General features: G+C 40.8%; 1 protein-coding gene across 6 annotated transcripts in view; it reads right to left on the bottom strand.

Moving 5' to 3' along the window:
* ENTPD4 (ectonucleoside triphosphate diphosphohydrolase 4) overlaps positions 1 to 10,632 on the bottom strand; it is a 67,035-nt gene extending 56,403 nt beyond the window's left edge. For 5 of the 6 annotated variants that reach the window (XR_003857084.1, XM_029604121.1, XM_029604125.1 and 2 more), the window contains exons 1-2: positions 10,060 to 10,411; positions 9,195 to 9,317 (exon numbers count right to left, since the gene is read on the bottom strand). Coding sequence is in view for 5 of the 6 variants with exons in the window: in XM_029604121.1 (XP_029459981.1) it covers positions 9,195 to 9,202 (8 nt within the window). In the remaining variant the exon portion in view is untranslated. Of the gene's footprint in view, positions 1 to 9,194; positions 9,318 to 10,059; positions 10,412 to 10,510 lie in introns of those variants that run through there. The other variant, XM_029604122.1, reaches the window with a different exon arrangement.
* Positions 10,633 to 14,665: the final 4,033 nt, after the last annotated feature.

Raw genomic sequence — 14,665 nt, 5'->3', positions numbered from 1 at the left:
TTAATTTAAGACAGCCCTCTTCAGTCAACACTGGCAAACAAGGTGGGGGAGGGTGACCGGCCCACCGGTGAACTCTCCCCCGAGACCAAGGGGACACTTAATCCGGGTAAATAAGGAGAGCAAAGCTCTCCACGCCTGCCTGAACCCTGAGCTAAAAAAGGCACTGCTGTTAACCTAACAACACTCAAGAAATAATCACCCTTTTTTTTTTTTTTTTTTTTTTAAACTAGGAAAAACCCAGTTGAGCTAGACAGCGTAGATAGTTTAGGCGGAAAAGAGCAAAAAACACCTGAAAGAAATTTAGTCAGGACAAACCGCAGGTTATGTCTCTCATCTGCTGGAGTCAGAGGAAATACTGAAGGACAGCAGGTGGCACACCAGTATATCTGGGAGGTGCTTTCAGTTTTCTCTCTGACTCCATCTGCTGGAGGGGAGACACAACCCAGCAGTCTGGACTGATCCTGGTACGTACAGGGAAAGGGCAATTTTGTAAAGTTAGCTTTGGAGGTCACATCGGCCGACCAGTTTCTCAGCCATAACTGATGCCTGGCCACTATTACTGAAGCCATTCCTCTGGCAGAGGTGCGGACCAAATCTTAGTCCGCATTGCCAAAAAGGTGGCTGCTGGCTCCATCACTGCCCTGGAATTCATAACAGATTCATCAACCTCCTGAGAGAGAAGTAAACAAGTGCAAACCACCAGGGAACTAGAAGCAGTTACCTGCAAGGTCATTACCACTGCTTCAAACGCTTACGGATGGCCTCAATCCTCCTATCGATCACATCTTCAAGGCCGCTCCTCCCTCCATGTGGATACTTGTCCACTTGGAGATGGTACAGACAAGAGCATCCACTTTCAGAAAATGAAAACACTCTCTCACCACTAGATCCATTGGGCCTTCCAGAGCCCGACCCCCTTTGAAATTAGCCTCCAGGGCGTCCCACTCAATCAATTCTTGAATGCCCTCCATAACAGGGAAAAAACAAGAAGCTTTACGCAAAGAAACCAAAATGGGATTTTTCTTTGATTCAGACATGGAATCTGCCCCAGGTACTCCCAGCATCTTTAATGTCTGGGAAATCAAAGCTGGTAGCTCATCTCTGTGAAAGAACCGTGACATAATCCTATAAGGTTCCAGTACTGGAGGAATTTCCCCATCCTCCAGAGAATCAGGATCGGCCTCATCATCTGTGCCATCCGGATTCCTGTCGGGGGGACCTGCTGCCGATCTAGGTGTACTTTGGCGCTTAACAGTAGAACTGGGCAAGTGATAGGTCACCACCTATGACCCTGACCTGATAGGACTGGATGGGGCCGAGGACTGCTCCTGAAGAAAGGATTGCAATCCTTGAAAAAATTCTACCCAAGAAAAAGCAGAAGGATCCATGCCAAAACCAAAAGGCACCTGTGCTGTGCCCACTGATCTACCTTTCCCCACTGATGAACCAGTTAAGGGAGTTCCAAGATCAGGTGCCCCTCCTGACATGTCTTTACCCAGGCCGTCGTCAGGCTGGGAAGAACCAGGCTTAGTAAAATCAGAGGAAGATAATTCTCCCTGAGCTTCTAAGCAGTGCTGGCACAAGTTAGAGGGCACGCCAGGCTGAGATGCCTGAATATGACAGGCAGCACAGAGGGAAAGGCGCTTAGGTTTCCTAGCCACAGGCGTCATCAGTCTGTCAGTATGCTTAGCAGGCAACTGAAGGTATGCATCCAGCTGAATTCATGCTGTAAAATATGAGGCCAAAGATTAGGAGCACAAAATTTAGGCATCCCCAGGCTAGGCTTCGCAAGACTAGGCGCACTTCCACCCTTCCAAACTTAAGCGCAAAAACAATGCATCCCAAATTGTGCGCATAGGCAAGCGTGTCCCAAACATGGAAGTCACTATCATCTGGACATCCAAGCAGGTGTCCGACTGAGCATCCAAAAAAACTGGGCGTACAACTTGAATGCACAGCCAAACACACTTGCACGCACTGACGGTACTGAAGAGAGCAGCCTAATACGCAGGAAAAAGCGTGCGAAAACGGTGCCCCAGCTGACCACGCGGCACACAGAGAAAAGCCCATTTAGGCTGCTCAACCTGCCATGTTGCCCAAGTCCCTTAACCTCCCTTGGGAGTGGGAACGAATGTCAGAATGGAGCACTGAGCACGGAGACCACAGAAAGGGGGACGCTTTACAAACAACCCTTCCACTCTGTCTTTTTTTTTCTTAAACCTTACCTTAGCTCAGCCTTTCCCGGCTGAGACAAGAGACTGTCTCCGGCTGCAGGGGGAGAGAGCATATACAGTCACCTGCACCCGCTGCCTTTCAGCTGTTTTAACAGCTAGGTCCATGCCGGCTGAAGAAAACCAGCTACTGGACCAAGGCACTCATCTGAGGGACCATGGAAATCCCCTCAGGAATTCTCAACTGGGGAAGGGACCATTTGGTATCAGCGCAGGAGTGGGGCAAATTAAATTTCCTTTTATTTCTCCTTCTAAAACTTGAAATAATCCAGAGCAGAGATGCACGTCCACCATCTGCCGGAAATGGAGAATACTGACAGGCTGATGTCACTGAAGGGGTATATATACTGTGACGTCAGCTTTGATCCGTCTTCATCTGCTGGTAGAGGTGCATAATCCACTGGTCTTGAATTCATCTGTCTGGGTGCTAGGAAATTGTTCATTTTATTTCCCCATAGCTTTAAATATCCTACCTTATTTGGTTTAAAGAAGTACAAAGAGTGTGACACAGCCTAAAAAAAAAAAAAGGTACCAGCAAAAAGTAAACAAATGAGCACAGCATGGATAAAACATGCTAAATGTTTGAAAATTCTGCTTTTCTTTTTCTTATCTTATTATACAGAGGACTTGATTATATTTATAACCCCTAACAAAGCGGCAGGACTTGCTAGAGAGGTAAGGTTCTTGGATGGAATAAACGACTGCTTCATAGAGCAATTGGTTCAGGAACTGAGGAGAGAGGGAGCTATTTTATATCTAATTGTTAGTGGAACATAGGATTTGGTGAGAGAGGTGACAGTGGAGGAGTCACTTGGCAAAAGCAATCATGACATGATCCAATTTGAATTACTGACTGGAATGGGGACATTAAGTAAATCTACAGCTCTAGTACTAAACTTTCAAAAGGGAAACTTTGATAAAAATCAGGAAGACAGAAAAAAAAAACCTGAAAGGTGCAGCTACACAGGTTAAGAGTGTACAACAGGCGTGGACATTATTTAAAAATACCATTTTAGAAGCGCAGTTCAGATGTATTCTATGCACTAAGAAAGATAGAAGGAAGGCCAAATGCCTGCCGGCTTGGTTAAAAGGTAACATGAAAGAGCCTATTTAACCAAAAAAAAACTCCCTTCAAAAATTGGAAGAATAAAAAAGGAAAAAGCATAAGCATTGGCAAGTTAAATGTAAAACACCAAGAAGACACAGGCTAAGAGAGAATTTGAAAAGAAGTTGACTGCAGAGGCAAAAACTCATAACAAAAATGTTTTAAAATATATCCAAAGCAGGAAGCCTGTGAGGGAGTTGGCTGGACTGTTAGATGATCGAGGGGTTAAAGGGGCACACACCAGGGGTATACACCCCAGGATTCTGAAAACTCAAAAATGAATTTTCAGATCTGTTACTAGAAATTTGTAATCTGTCATTAAAATTGTCCATTGTACCTGAAGATGAATTTGGCCAATGTAACCCCGATACTGAAAAAAGGCTCCAGGGCTGATCTAGGAAATTATAAATCAGTGAGCCTAACTTCAGTGCCGGGAAAAATCATGGAAACTATTTTAAAAAACAAAATCATAGATACACAGACATATAGACATGGTTTAATGGGACAAAAGCAGTCTTGCTTCACAAATCTGCTACTTTTTTGGAAGGGGTTAACAAATATGTGGATAAAGGTGAACCGGTAGATGTGGTGTATTTGGATTTTCAGGTGTTTGACAAGGTCCCCATGAGAGGCTACTAAGAAAACTAAAAAGTCTGTGGATAGGAGGCGATGTCTTTTTTGTGGATTACAAACTGGTTAAATAGAGAGTAGGATTAAATGGTCAGTTTTCTTAGGGGAGAGAGGTAAACAGTGGACTGCCTCAGGGATCTGTACTTGGGCCAGTGCTTTTTAATAAGTCTCTTACTATTATTATTATTTAATAAGTTTCTATTGTTCACAGGACCATCCACAATCAGCACTTGCTCAAGCTAAAAATCCCGCTTCGATTCCACACCTCAAATAGACCGGTGAGAGCTGCCTATAAAGGAACCCTCCACGCTCCCCCCCCCCACCAAATCCACTCTTCACACCTCCACTAGGGAACGTGCCTTCTCCGCAGCTGGGCCATCCCTGTGGAATGACCTATGCCAGGAACACTGCCCACTGACCTTTAAGAAAAAACTTAAGACCTGGCTGTTCAAGCAAGCCTATCCTTAACCTTATAATATGTAATGTTACATTCAGTAATCCACATTGTATATATCTTATATGTATATTATTGTTATAACTAAATGTCATTTATATGTTCCTCTTACATCTGTTATTTGATATATACTACTACCCGATTTTTCCTTCACTCTTTACCTTCTTCTATCCTCCAAGTTGTAGTAACCCTCATTTACATTGTAACTTACCTCCCCTCTTAAACGATTAAGTTAATGTTAATTCACCTTTGTTCGATGTGATATGACTTGAGTCATGAATGTCAGAATAGAAAAGAATTAAATAAATAAAATAAATAAATAAATATATTTATAAATCTGGAAAGGGGGACAACGAGTGAGGTTATCAAATTTGCAGATAACACAAAATTAGTCAGAGTAGTTGCATCACAGGCGAATAGTAATAAATTGCAGGAGGACCTTGTGAGACTGGAAGATTGGGCATCCAAATGGCAGATGAAATTGAATGTGGATAAGTGCAAGGTGATGCATAAAGGGAAAAATAACCCTTGTTGTAGTTACACGATGTTAGGTATTACCTCACAGGAAAAAGATCTAGGGTTCATAGTGGACAATACACTGAAATCATCAGCTTAGTGTGCTACAGCGATTAAAAAGGCAAACAATATTAGGAATTACTAGGAATGGAATGGCAAATAAACAGAGAATGTCATAATGCTTCTGCATCGCTCCATGGTAAGACCGCACCTTGAATACTGTGTTCAGTTCTGGTTGCCGCATCTCAAGAAAGATATTGATGCACTGGAAAAGGTACAGAGAAGGGCAACCGAAACAATAAAAGGGATGGATTGGCTACCTTATGAGGAAAGGCTAAAGAACAAGCTCAACATATCCCCCTCAGCTGGAGAAGAGACAGCTGAGGGAGGATAAGATGGTGGTCTATGAAATCATGAGAGGACTAGAACGGGTTAATGTACATTGATTTACTCTTTCAGATAATACAATGACTAGGGGATATGCCATGAAGTTAGCAAGTACCACATTTAAAACAAAATCGAAGAAAATTCTCTCTCACTCAATGTACAATTAAGCTATGGAATTCATTGCCAGAGGATGTGGTTAGGGCAGCTAGTTTATATGGGTTTAAAAAAGGTTTGGACAAGTTCCTGGAAGAGAAGTCCATAAACTATTAGTCAAGTTGACTTAGGAAATAGCACTGCTTATTATCGGCATTAGTAGCATGGAATCTATTTAATCTTTGGGTACTTCCTAGGTACTTGTATCCTGGATTGGCCACTGTTGGAAACAGGATGTTGAGCTTGATGGACACTGTCTGACCTAGTATGGCAACTTATGTTAAAATTCATATGCAAATATTTGAATTTCAAAACACATGCACCTAAATGCAAACCCCTTCCCAACTCCACCCACAGAACACCTCCGCTCAGCCAAGGTAAACTTACACGTGAACAGGACACACATACATAAATGTACCTGTATTATCAGCAGGCAGTTTTATAAAAAGTCATTTCTATGCTCAAAACATTTTATCCACAGAAACGCTTTTGAAAATGTACCTTTCCTAAGACCAACAAAAAAGCTGATGTGGTACAAGAGCCCTCTCTCTTCAAAAGATAAAGTTTGTGTGGTTCTCAACCAGTGTGTCAGGAACACTGGTGTGTCACCAAAAATTTGATATAGCAAGCCTATGTTTTCTATAACAGCCACATGTGCTCGCTGCTTGAGGAGAGAGCAGCGTAAGGAGCTGGTACTTAAAATTCCCCATCACCGCACTGTTGCTGCTTTTCCCTCAACCCTGGCAATCACTGCCACCACCAATCCTCGCCAGAAATGTTGCCGGCATGATGTCTCCTGCCCTGCCATCCCTCCTCACCCCCCCCCCCCCCCACTTCTTGGAGTTTCATTTTTTCTCTGTATGCTTGTTTATAGTGTATGGTCTTTTATTCTGTATTAGATAAGAGCCAGTCTGCATTCTGCATATTTGACAGAGGTGAGGGATTCTGAGCAGTCTGGCTTTCTTTCTTTTCCAATAGTAAGTGTACTGTATTCTATATTTGCAGTCTTGCTTTTTCATAGGTCAGGTTGTTGCTGTTCAGGTCCTGGGTGTTAGTGCTTTTATGGTATGGTGGGTATGCTATATAATTTCTAAATATCTTTTTAGTAGGTTTTCATGTTATTTCACAAAGTGGCTGGCAGGGAAGGGATTCTGAAATACTATTACTGAGGGGATATCAGAATTTGAATATATTTTTTGTTTGGTGAATTGAAAGGGGAAACTTCCTAACTCTGCTCTGTATAAACTCCAGAAAGATCACAACTTTCTAAGGTTGACAGTGAAATGTATCGAAAAACTGTGTGCTGCGTATGCATATCAGTCCCAGATTTCTCATTGATGCAGTAAGCAAAGATTAACATTTTTGAGAAAAAAAATAACATTTAATAATGATATTTGGTAAGGAGTTATTGAAATTAAAGAATGTTATCTTTCTCCTGCATCATTTTCAACAATAAAATATCTAGGACCTTTTTTTAGTATAGCTGTTAAATGCAGTGTGCAATGTGTCATGCATGTGAGCATCATCTATCAGTTGTGTCATGATTGGAAAAAGGTTGAGAACCACTGCACTACACCATCTTTTGTTATTTGTCCAATCAATCAGTGTTACTACCTCACTCCATGCCAACCAAACTATTTGATCCAGTCATGATTTTGCCCCTTTGCATGTAGGAAGTCCTAGCTCTTTTCCCCATGGATTTCCTTAAGAAAACTGAAACATGCAATGGGGCAAAATCAAAACTGGTTTAGGCTATTTTGGTTTTTTGATGACCTGGGATGAGGTGTGGATCCTAAATACAATATAAAGGCAGCACAAACAACAGACTCCAGTTTTCTTCAGGAGCAATGCAACTGTTAGAAAGCTACATTACTTGTGGATTTAATTTTAAGACTAGAACACTGAAAGACTACACTGACCTAGCAGAAAAAAAAATTATACTGCCCTCACTGCACATGCCTAGTATGACTGCAGTGCTGAATATTATAAAACTCTGGCCTGATTATCAGGCCCATTCAGTAAAGTCTGCGGGAGAGCCGGTGCTCCGAGGCAAGCGCCCGCTCTCCTGACGCGCGCCCAGGCACCTCTCCTGGGCGCGTGATTCTTTATTTAAATTAGAGCCCACACTAATAAGGAGGCGCTAGGGACACTAGCGTGTCCCTAGTGCATCCATATTGGCGGAAGCAGCGGCTCTGACAGCCGACACTTAATTTTACCAGCATTAGTTGTCGAACCCACTGACAGCCACAGTTCGGAAAATGGATGCCGGCAAAGTTGAGCGTCCATTTTCCAACCCACGGGCAGATTTTTTTTCTTGGGGCCTCCGACTTAATATCGCTATGATATTAAGTCGGAGGGTGTACAGAAAAGCAGTTTTTTCAGCTTTTCCGTACACTTGCCCGGTGCCATCTGAAATTAACTCCTGAGAGTAAAATGGGAGGCTTGGCAGTAATAGGGGTAATAATAGTTCGTCAAAAATGTACAGCCAAACGGGCTAAACGGTGCACTCAGCCGAGCGCACCGTTCTGTATCGGCCTGTATGTGATGTAACACGAGACAAAAACAGCACACACTGCTACAGGATAGACTGGAATATGTACTTGCAATTTTCTTCCCATTTCTTCTTTTTCACCATTTACTATATATTTTACAAAATCTAACTAAACTGAATAAAGGCAGTCTATCCAAGTGTTCTGGTCCAAAATACAATCCACATAGAGGTGTAGTCTAATAATTAAGAGCCCTGATTTCTGAGTCAAGAGCATTTCTGAGACTCAAATGCTCAAACCCTTTCTCTAAGTCATACTGAACTTCCTGTGCCTTAGTTTACCTCCTGTAATTGAATCATTTTGGCTAAAATTCAAGTGTAAGGTCTAAGCCCTGAATGGAAGATGGTCCCTTCTTAGCCTTTTGGCTCCTACTCAGCACATTTACAATATTGGGGTGAAGGATAATCTTCCCCCCCCCAATCAACTAACCCCATTGGAAACAAAATTACAGCTGTTGCCAAAGCATGATGATTACACCTCCTGTTAAAAATATACAATTTTAGTTTCGGTATTTCAAAAAAAATGTTTTTATACCACCAGTAATTGAATAATTGTTCCCTCACTCCTAGTTACTGCTTTAGTGCAAAAATTGTTCCAAATGCTCTCTGGGCATAAAAGCTAGACAAATGAAAATTCTATATGCCAATTTGCGAAAAATACTTATTGCTTCTATAACACTATTAGATGTATGCGGCACATAGTGAATAGATTAACTTGCATCATTTTTAAGTTGCTCCTCTGACTGTATTGTATTTCTTCGTTACAATTTGTGAACCTGTTGAAGCTGCTCCGCAGAATTGGATGTATCTTGTTGTTTAAAATGTAAAGAGGAGTGAAGACTATCACCAATACTTCGGTATATAAAAGCTTTTAAAATAAATAAAATAAAAATAAAATTACACCTCTTCTTTGGAGGATCTAATTTATGTGGGTGAATATACTCACATACTTTTTCAATTTCAACCTCACTCCCCCAAAAACAAATACTTTTCTGCAGTTCATGTAAAAGCACATATGAAAACTGGATTATTCGTATACTTTTATGCACACAGTTCCCCAATCTATTTTGTAAGAGCCATTTACATGTATAATATTTGATGTTATGTGTGTAAATGACTTTGAAAATCAACCCAATTAATCCAGACAACCATTTGGTCAGGTTTACTCACCGTCCCATAGTTAGAACCTCTAGCACAAGAAGAGGTAGAGACAGAAAAAAATGATATCCAAGTTTCAGTCTGTTTTTACAAGTTTGTCAAATACCCAAATCCTGCACAGAGGCATTGTTCTCCCTATGCAGCAAAATAAAAAAAAATAAAAAGATAAACAGGTTAGTGCATGATTGTGGTAGCCTCTATCTGTTCAATAAAGCTTAAGCTAAAATAAAACAACACCATCTTGATTGAGGTTTCCTTACAAATATGTACATTTATGCTGCCTTCTCTAAGATAGCGAAACATTCATTTCATTAAAGTACATCCTTGAAATAACATTCATCTTTCAAATATGTCACAAAATGGAAGCATGACATTTCATAGGACTTAACATACTCAACATCTCAAGTTAAAAAGTAAAACGTTCTAATATCTCTGGGTTGGTCAAATTTCCAAAAGAGATTTCAGGTTGATAACGTGTCTAACTTCTGTACAACGTCTTACCAGCTAAAAATATTTTTTCCACACAATCATTTACTGCAGCTAGGAAACAGCACAAAGTGATTTTTTTTTTCCTGAAGCTATCAGATTATTAACAGACATCGTTATACAATGCTTATCACTATGTATTGGTGACATAAACTGAAGACAACACATCCTGCGTTTTGCCGACCATTCTCACCCTGCACGTGCAAAATTTAAGAATGTAAAGATAGCTTGGAGGACATAAATAAGTTGCAGACAGGAAATCAGGTCGTCGCATTTTCCAAAAGTGACACCCCTGACAAGATCGTACTTCAGGTTAAGTGGGGGAGGGGAGCAATGCCTCCTAAATTGCTCCAGAATACTCTACAAAACTCTCATGAGATCTTATCCTTACCAAGTCTTTAAAGAGTCAGTTTTGGTTCAGCCGGCTTCTTATAAGAAACACCCATAACAGTTTTCACAGCCCCCATTCCCTTTCTCTGGACCGGACGGAAGGAGTGTGGGGCCCAAAGAGCTGGTGGCTTAGAGGTAACCTGAGAAGCCACAAACCCTTTCACCCCCCGCGCCTTGGGAACGGCTCGTCATAACCTCCGGCCACTGCCAGCCATCCTGCGCCACGCTGGGTCCACGTCAACCCCAGGTGAGATGGCCTCGCCCCGACCGGAAAGGAAGGGAGGCGGAGCCGCAGCCGGGCCCGCGGCCTCCCTGTCACAGCGCCAGCCGCCCGCCCGTGACGTCACCCGGCCGCGCCGGCCGCCGAAGAGCACCTGTGACATCACTTCCGATCCATCCCACGGAAAGGTCTCCAACCCATGACGTGTCCTGCGCCGGCGGCGCAGACGTACCCTTGCTGTAACGTTGTAACGTCAGCCTGGAGCCGGCCTCCACCTCTCGACGTCACTCGCACGCCGCGGGTTTCGTTCCCGATAACTATGGGCCCGGGAGGGTGACGTTTGCCTGGGAATCCTCTACTGAAAATAGTGGACTGAATGGCGCTGCTTTTATTTAAATACCTGGCGAATTGGTTAGTGGCCATGCTTTTTTTTTTTCTCTCGGTGGGTGTAGGGACGTGTAGTTCCTCTTCCTTGGGAAACCGGAATGAGACGTCCCTGCGTTCACCTGGTGAAAAACAAGGACTGGCTTGGCCTCTCCTCCCGGACGGGCCTCGCACAAAGTCTTAGAGTTCCAGCGCTGCCGGCGCCGTGCCTGGCGGGTATTTATTATATTCCGTTTTCTCCAGAAAAGGCTGAAAGCGGAACACAATACTCTTACAAGATGAGAACACACAGGTGTATGGTAAAAGCAGACTTTGGACTGGCCCTGGGTTTTTTTTAATACTAGCAGCTATCTCTCCAGCGGATTTCCAAAGTTTAAAAAACCCACCCACACAGGTGTGCTTGGCCACTGGTCTGATCTCAGCCCCCTAGTCACTTGCTTTTTCTGATATTGAAAAAACAGGACTGGCTCCACGGTACCTCATGGCCTAACCGTAGAACTTCAGTTGGATTTATTATTATTTTGAGGCATACTTAGATTATGATTACAATTATAAACCCTGCTTCCTGTGGATAGCGGTTGATGAGGCGACTTTGTAACTGCTTTAGGAAAGGATTTCAATAGTTTTGAAAGCATGACTCTTCAAATTTCAATCTTATAAAGTTATCATCTTTGTCCATTTTTATTTTATATAATTTCTAAATATCAATTGATATGAAATCAGTGATGTGGGCTATGATTTAGATTTTCAGATATTCCAACCTGTTTAAAGACTCAAGGGGGATTACATTTTAGCCTGACTCTTTCCTTTTGCTGCTTCCTCATTTGATTTTAATTCCTTGTTTTAGTAAGACTGTTGAAAGACTGCTTTAATTTACTCCTTTTGGGGATATCACTGGACAGAAAAAGCCAACAGCATCTCAGTTTTGGGGATTCTACTGACTATTCCTGTCTAGCAGATAGCTAATAAATAAACATCTGTATTTTTCTTTTCTTTACCATTTTAAACAATAGCAGAGACAGAACCTTCAGTGTTTTAATCATCTCAAATTCAATCCTGCATTGACTGACAGACTCAAGATGACAGTGAGAGCTTTTCAATCACAAACCCATACTTTCAGAGTTTGACAAAGGAACTATTTTGCTAAAAGGCACTTTAAGCATCTAATGTTCGTTCTTCAACAGCACTTGGCTTTAGGCTTAGGCCTTTATCTACAGAACCTGCCTTTAGCAAATTCCTCTTATCTACTAGACTTATGAGACACCCAGGTAAATGTCAGTTGATGGAGCTCTAATGCACTTGCCAAGTTATGTGACAGAAGATGTCCTTGTTGCTTTGATCTTTCTGTCCCTTCTGGGGCATATGGTCTTTGTTATATCAGGCAATACTTTAGAGCAAGGGAGACATTTCTTTTAGTCTAAATGTGAAATTAAAGCAGTTCCTACAGTGGAAAACACATCTTTTTAAAGTAGCATACCCAGAAAACATAGGAACAAAGTGGTCATTTCCTGTGTTGCAGTGCATCTGTACTTCTGTTGATTGTTGTAATTACTATAAAATGAATTTCTTTGTAGCATTAGGTTATTCCATGGATGCCGCAACCCTAAGGGCCTGATGTATTAAAGAATTTCCCATTTTGGGGGTCATTTTATAACAACTATCTAAATTAAGCAGCAAAAATGCACACAAGTTACACCAATTTTCAAAACAGTTTTATGCACATAAGTCAGCTTTGAAATTATCCCATAAAATGTACCTGCATGCAGTTAGACCTGCTCTTATGTGCATATGAACATTTACATGCATACTTTTGAAAATACAAAAGTTCAGTTCAAACCTCTCCCCACCTCTGCCCCTTCAGCCTACCTGCTCAGTCTGGGTACACTTATGCATGAACAGGCAGTAGATGTGTTAACATTAACAGGCAGGCAATTTTGTAAAAAGCCATTTCTGTGGTTAAAACATTGTTTTACCTATGTAAATAAATGCCTTTGACAATTGCCCTCCCTTTGCCTATGGGAAAACTATGTAGCACATAGACCTTAATTTAGCAAAGAACACAATAATAGCTCATTAGTCGCAGTGTGACTTCTGATACTGCATTTAACTTTATTGCTGTTACCCCAACACAAAAAAAGCATAGATTTTCACTGGGAAAAGTATATCGTTAGCCACCTTCTGCAGTATTTGGAAAAATGGGTTACAAATAGGACACAAAAAGAGAGAAAAAAGGCAGTACTAGAGTGTAACACCATTGGGCCATATTGCTTAACTGCCTGCTGTTTTTCTTTCAGTTTCAGTGAAGAAATGCAAAACATTTAAATTAAGAGCACCACTTCCCTGTTTCTTAAAAAGTGTTTGCGAGGGTGGAGTAAAGGGATTGTTTGAAGCAGTTCAGTATACAAATAGACTTTTGTAACGAGGTTTTCACCAACAATAGACTTGTCAAATGTATTCAAGTTTTTATATACAGGACTGTAGCTTCCTCAAGGACCATCAAAGAAAAACCTTCCTATAATGTATCCATTCCATAGATACTACAAAAGCCTTTTTCACCAGACTCTGCTGTTAGTTAAAAATGATTGAGTTGATTGCCTGAAAGCTTCATCCTAAACACAAGATGGCAGTAAGGGATAATTATTTTAAAAGGATCTGGGTACATACAGTGAGAGGAAAGATCAACTATTATACAGCATTAAAATATTGCTTAATCAAGCTTTTATAGCAAAGAAGATAACATGAATATGTAATTCTATTTTCTTTCTTAGCTATACATCTAATTATTCATTAGGATTCAGAAAACTATTCTTTTGTAATTAAAGTTATTATTTATAGAGTGCCATCAAGGTATACAGCACTGGACATATATTGGGATTATAGAAAATATGTACCACATAGCTAAGTTTAGTTATAATTTTTAACATGAGTTTTAACTGTTTTATTGTATGTTGTTTTGCATAAACTATTTTTGTTATGTAATATTATTTATTTGTTGTAAACCGCTTTGATTTATTTTAGAAAAGCTGTCAAACAAAAGAAACTAAACTGGTAACAAAGAGCCAAACAAGCACAATAAGTGTTGAGACCTTACTTCCAAAAGCTTCTGGTCCTAGTGAGAAACGGCTCTATTTTCCATGGCAGGAAGCCATTGAGTTTAATTAACTCCAAACTTTTTAAAGAGCATTTTATGTATTATATTTTTAGGAGACTAAAGTCTGATTTATTTTATTTTGTTTCCTTTTGAATTGCTTATGTATTAGGAACTGTCCTTATTTGTCAACAATAATTTATTGTGGTTTGTATTACGTTGTTGATTTTATGCTAATTATGTAACCTGCTTTGGGCCAATTCAAAAGTATGGGATGGAATTAAATTACCTATGCAAATGATGCACGAAGGGGCAGTGCATAAGAGTTTCCCATTCCATAAGCGTCAATTAAGTGCATGGATGAGAATGCTTGAAGTGTGGATTTGGGGCTCGCATTGGTTGAATCTGATAATCAAGCTTTCTTTCTTTATATAAACATCTCCCTGTGGTCCATTTAAGAGAAGTGCAATTTAAATTATTCATCAATATTACTAAGAGAAGGGGGATAAACTAGGGTTATGGGACTCCAATTTATGTCTGAAATGTAATTTTCAATGTGGGATATTATGTCATATGTTTACAAACTGTCACAAGCTGTTTTTTGTTTTTTTTTTTGGAAAAAAGTTTCTGCCTCTTTAGAAAAAAATGTTTAATTGCCCCATTAATTAGACCAGTCAACTTATATATTTGGGATTAGTTAACAGGAATTAGTTTTTCTAAGGTGTTATGATTTTTTTTGTTTCACAGGCTCCCCACCAGCAGAGGCCTTCACAGTTCTCTGTTCCAAGCTACCCAAGCCATCTCCTCACTGACTACCTGATTCGGCTTGTGGTGCAGCCTCTTCTCCACCAGGAGTCCTCAGCGAGCTTAACTTCCAGGTTGCCAAGCTCTTCCTCATCGCTCACACCACACCCA

The sequence above is a fragment of the Rhinatrema bivittatum genome, chromosome 5 (genome assembly GCF_901001135.1).
Source record: "Rhinatrema bivittatum chromosome 5, aRhiBiv1.1, whole genome shotgun sequence".
Lineage (NCBI taxonomy): Eukaryota > Metazoa > Chordata > Amphibia > Gymnophiona > Rhinatrematidae > Rhinatrema > Rhinatrema bivittatum.
Note: the sequence above shows the minus strand (reverse complement) of the source record. Positions and strands in the feature narration are given on the sequence as shown.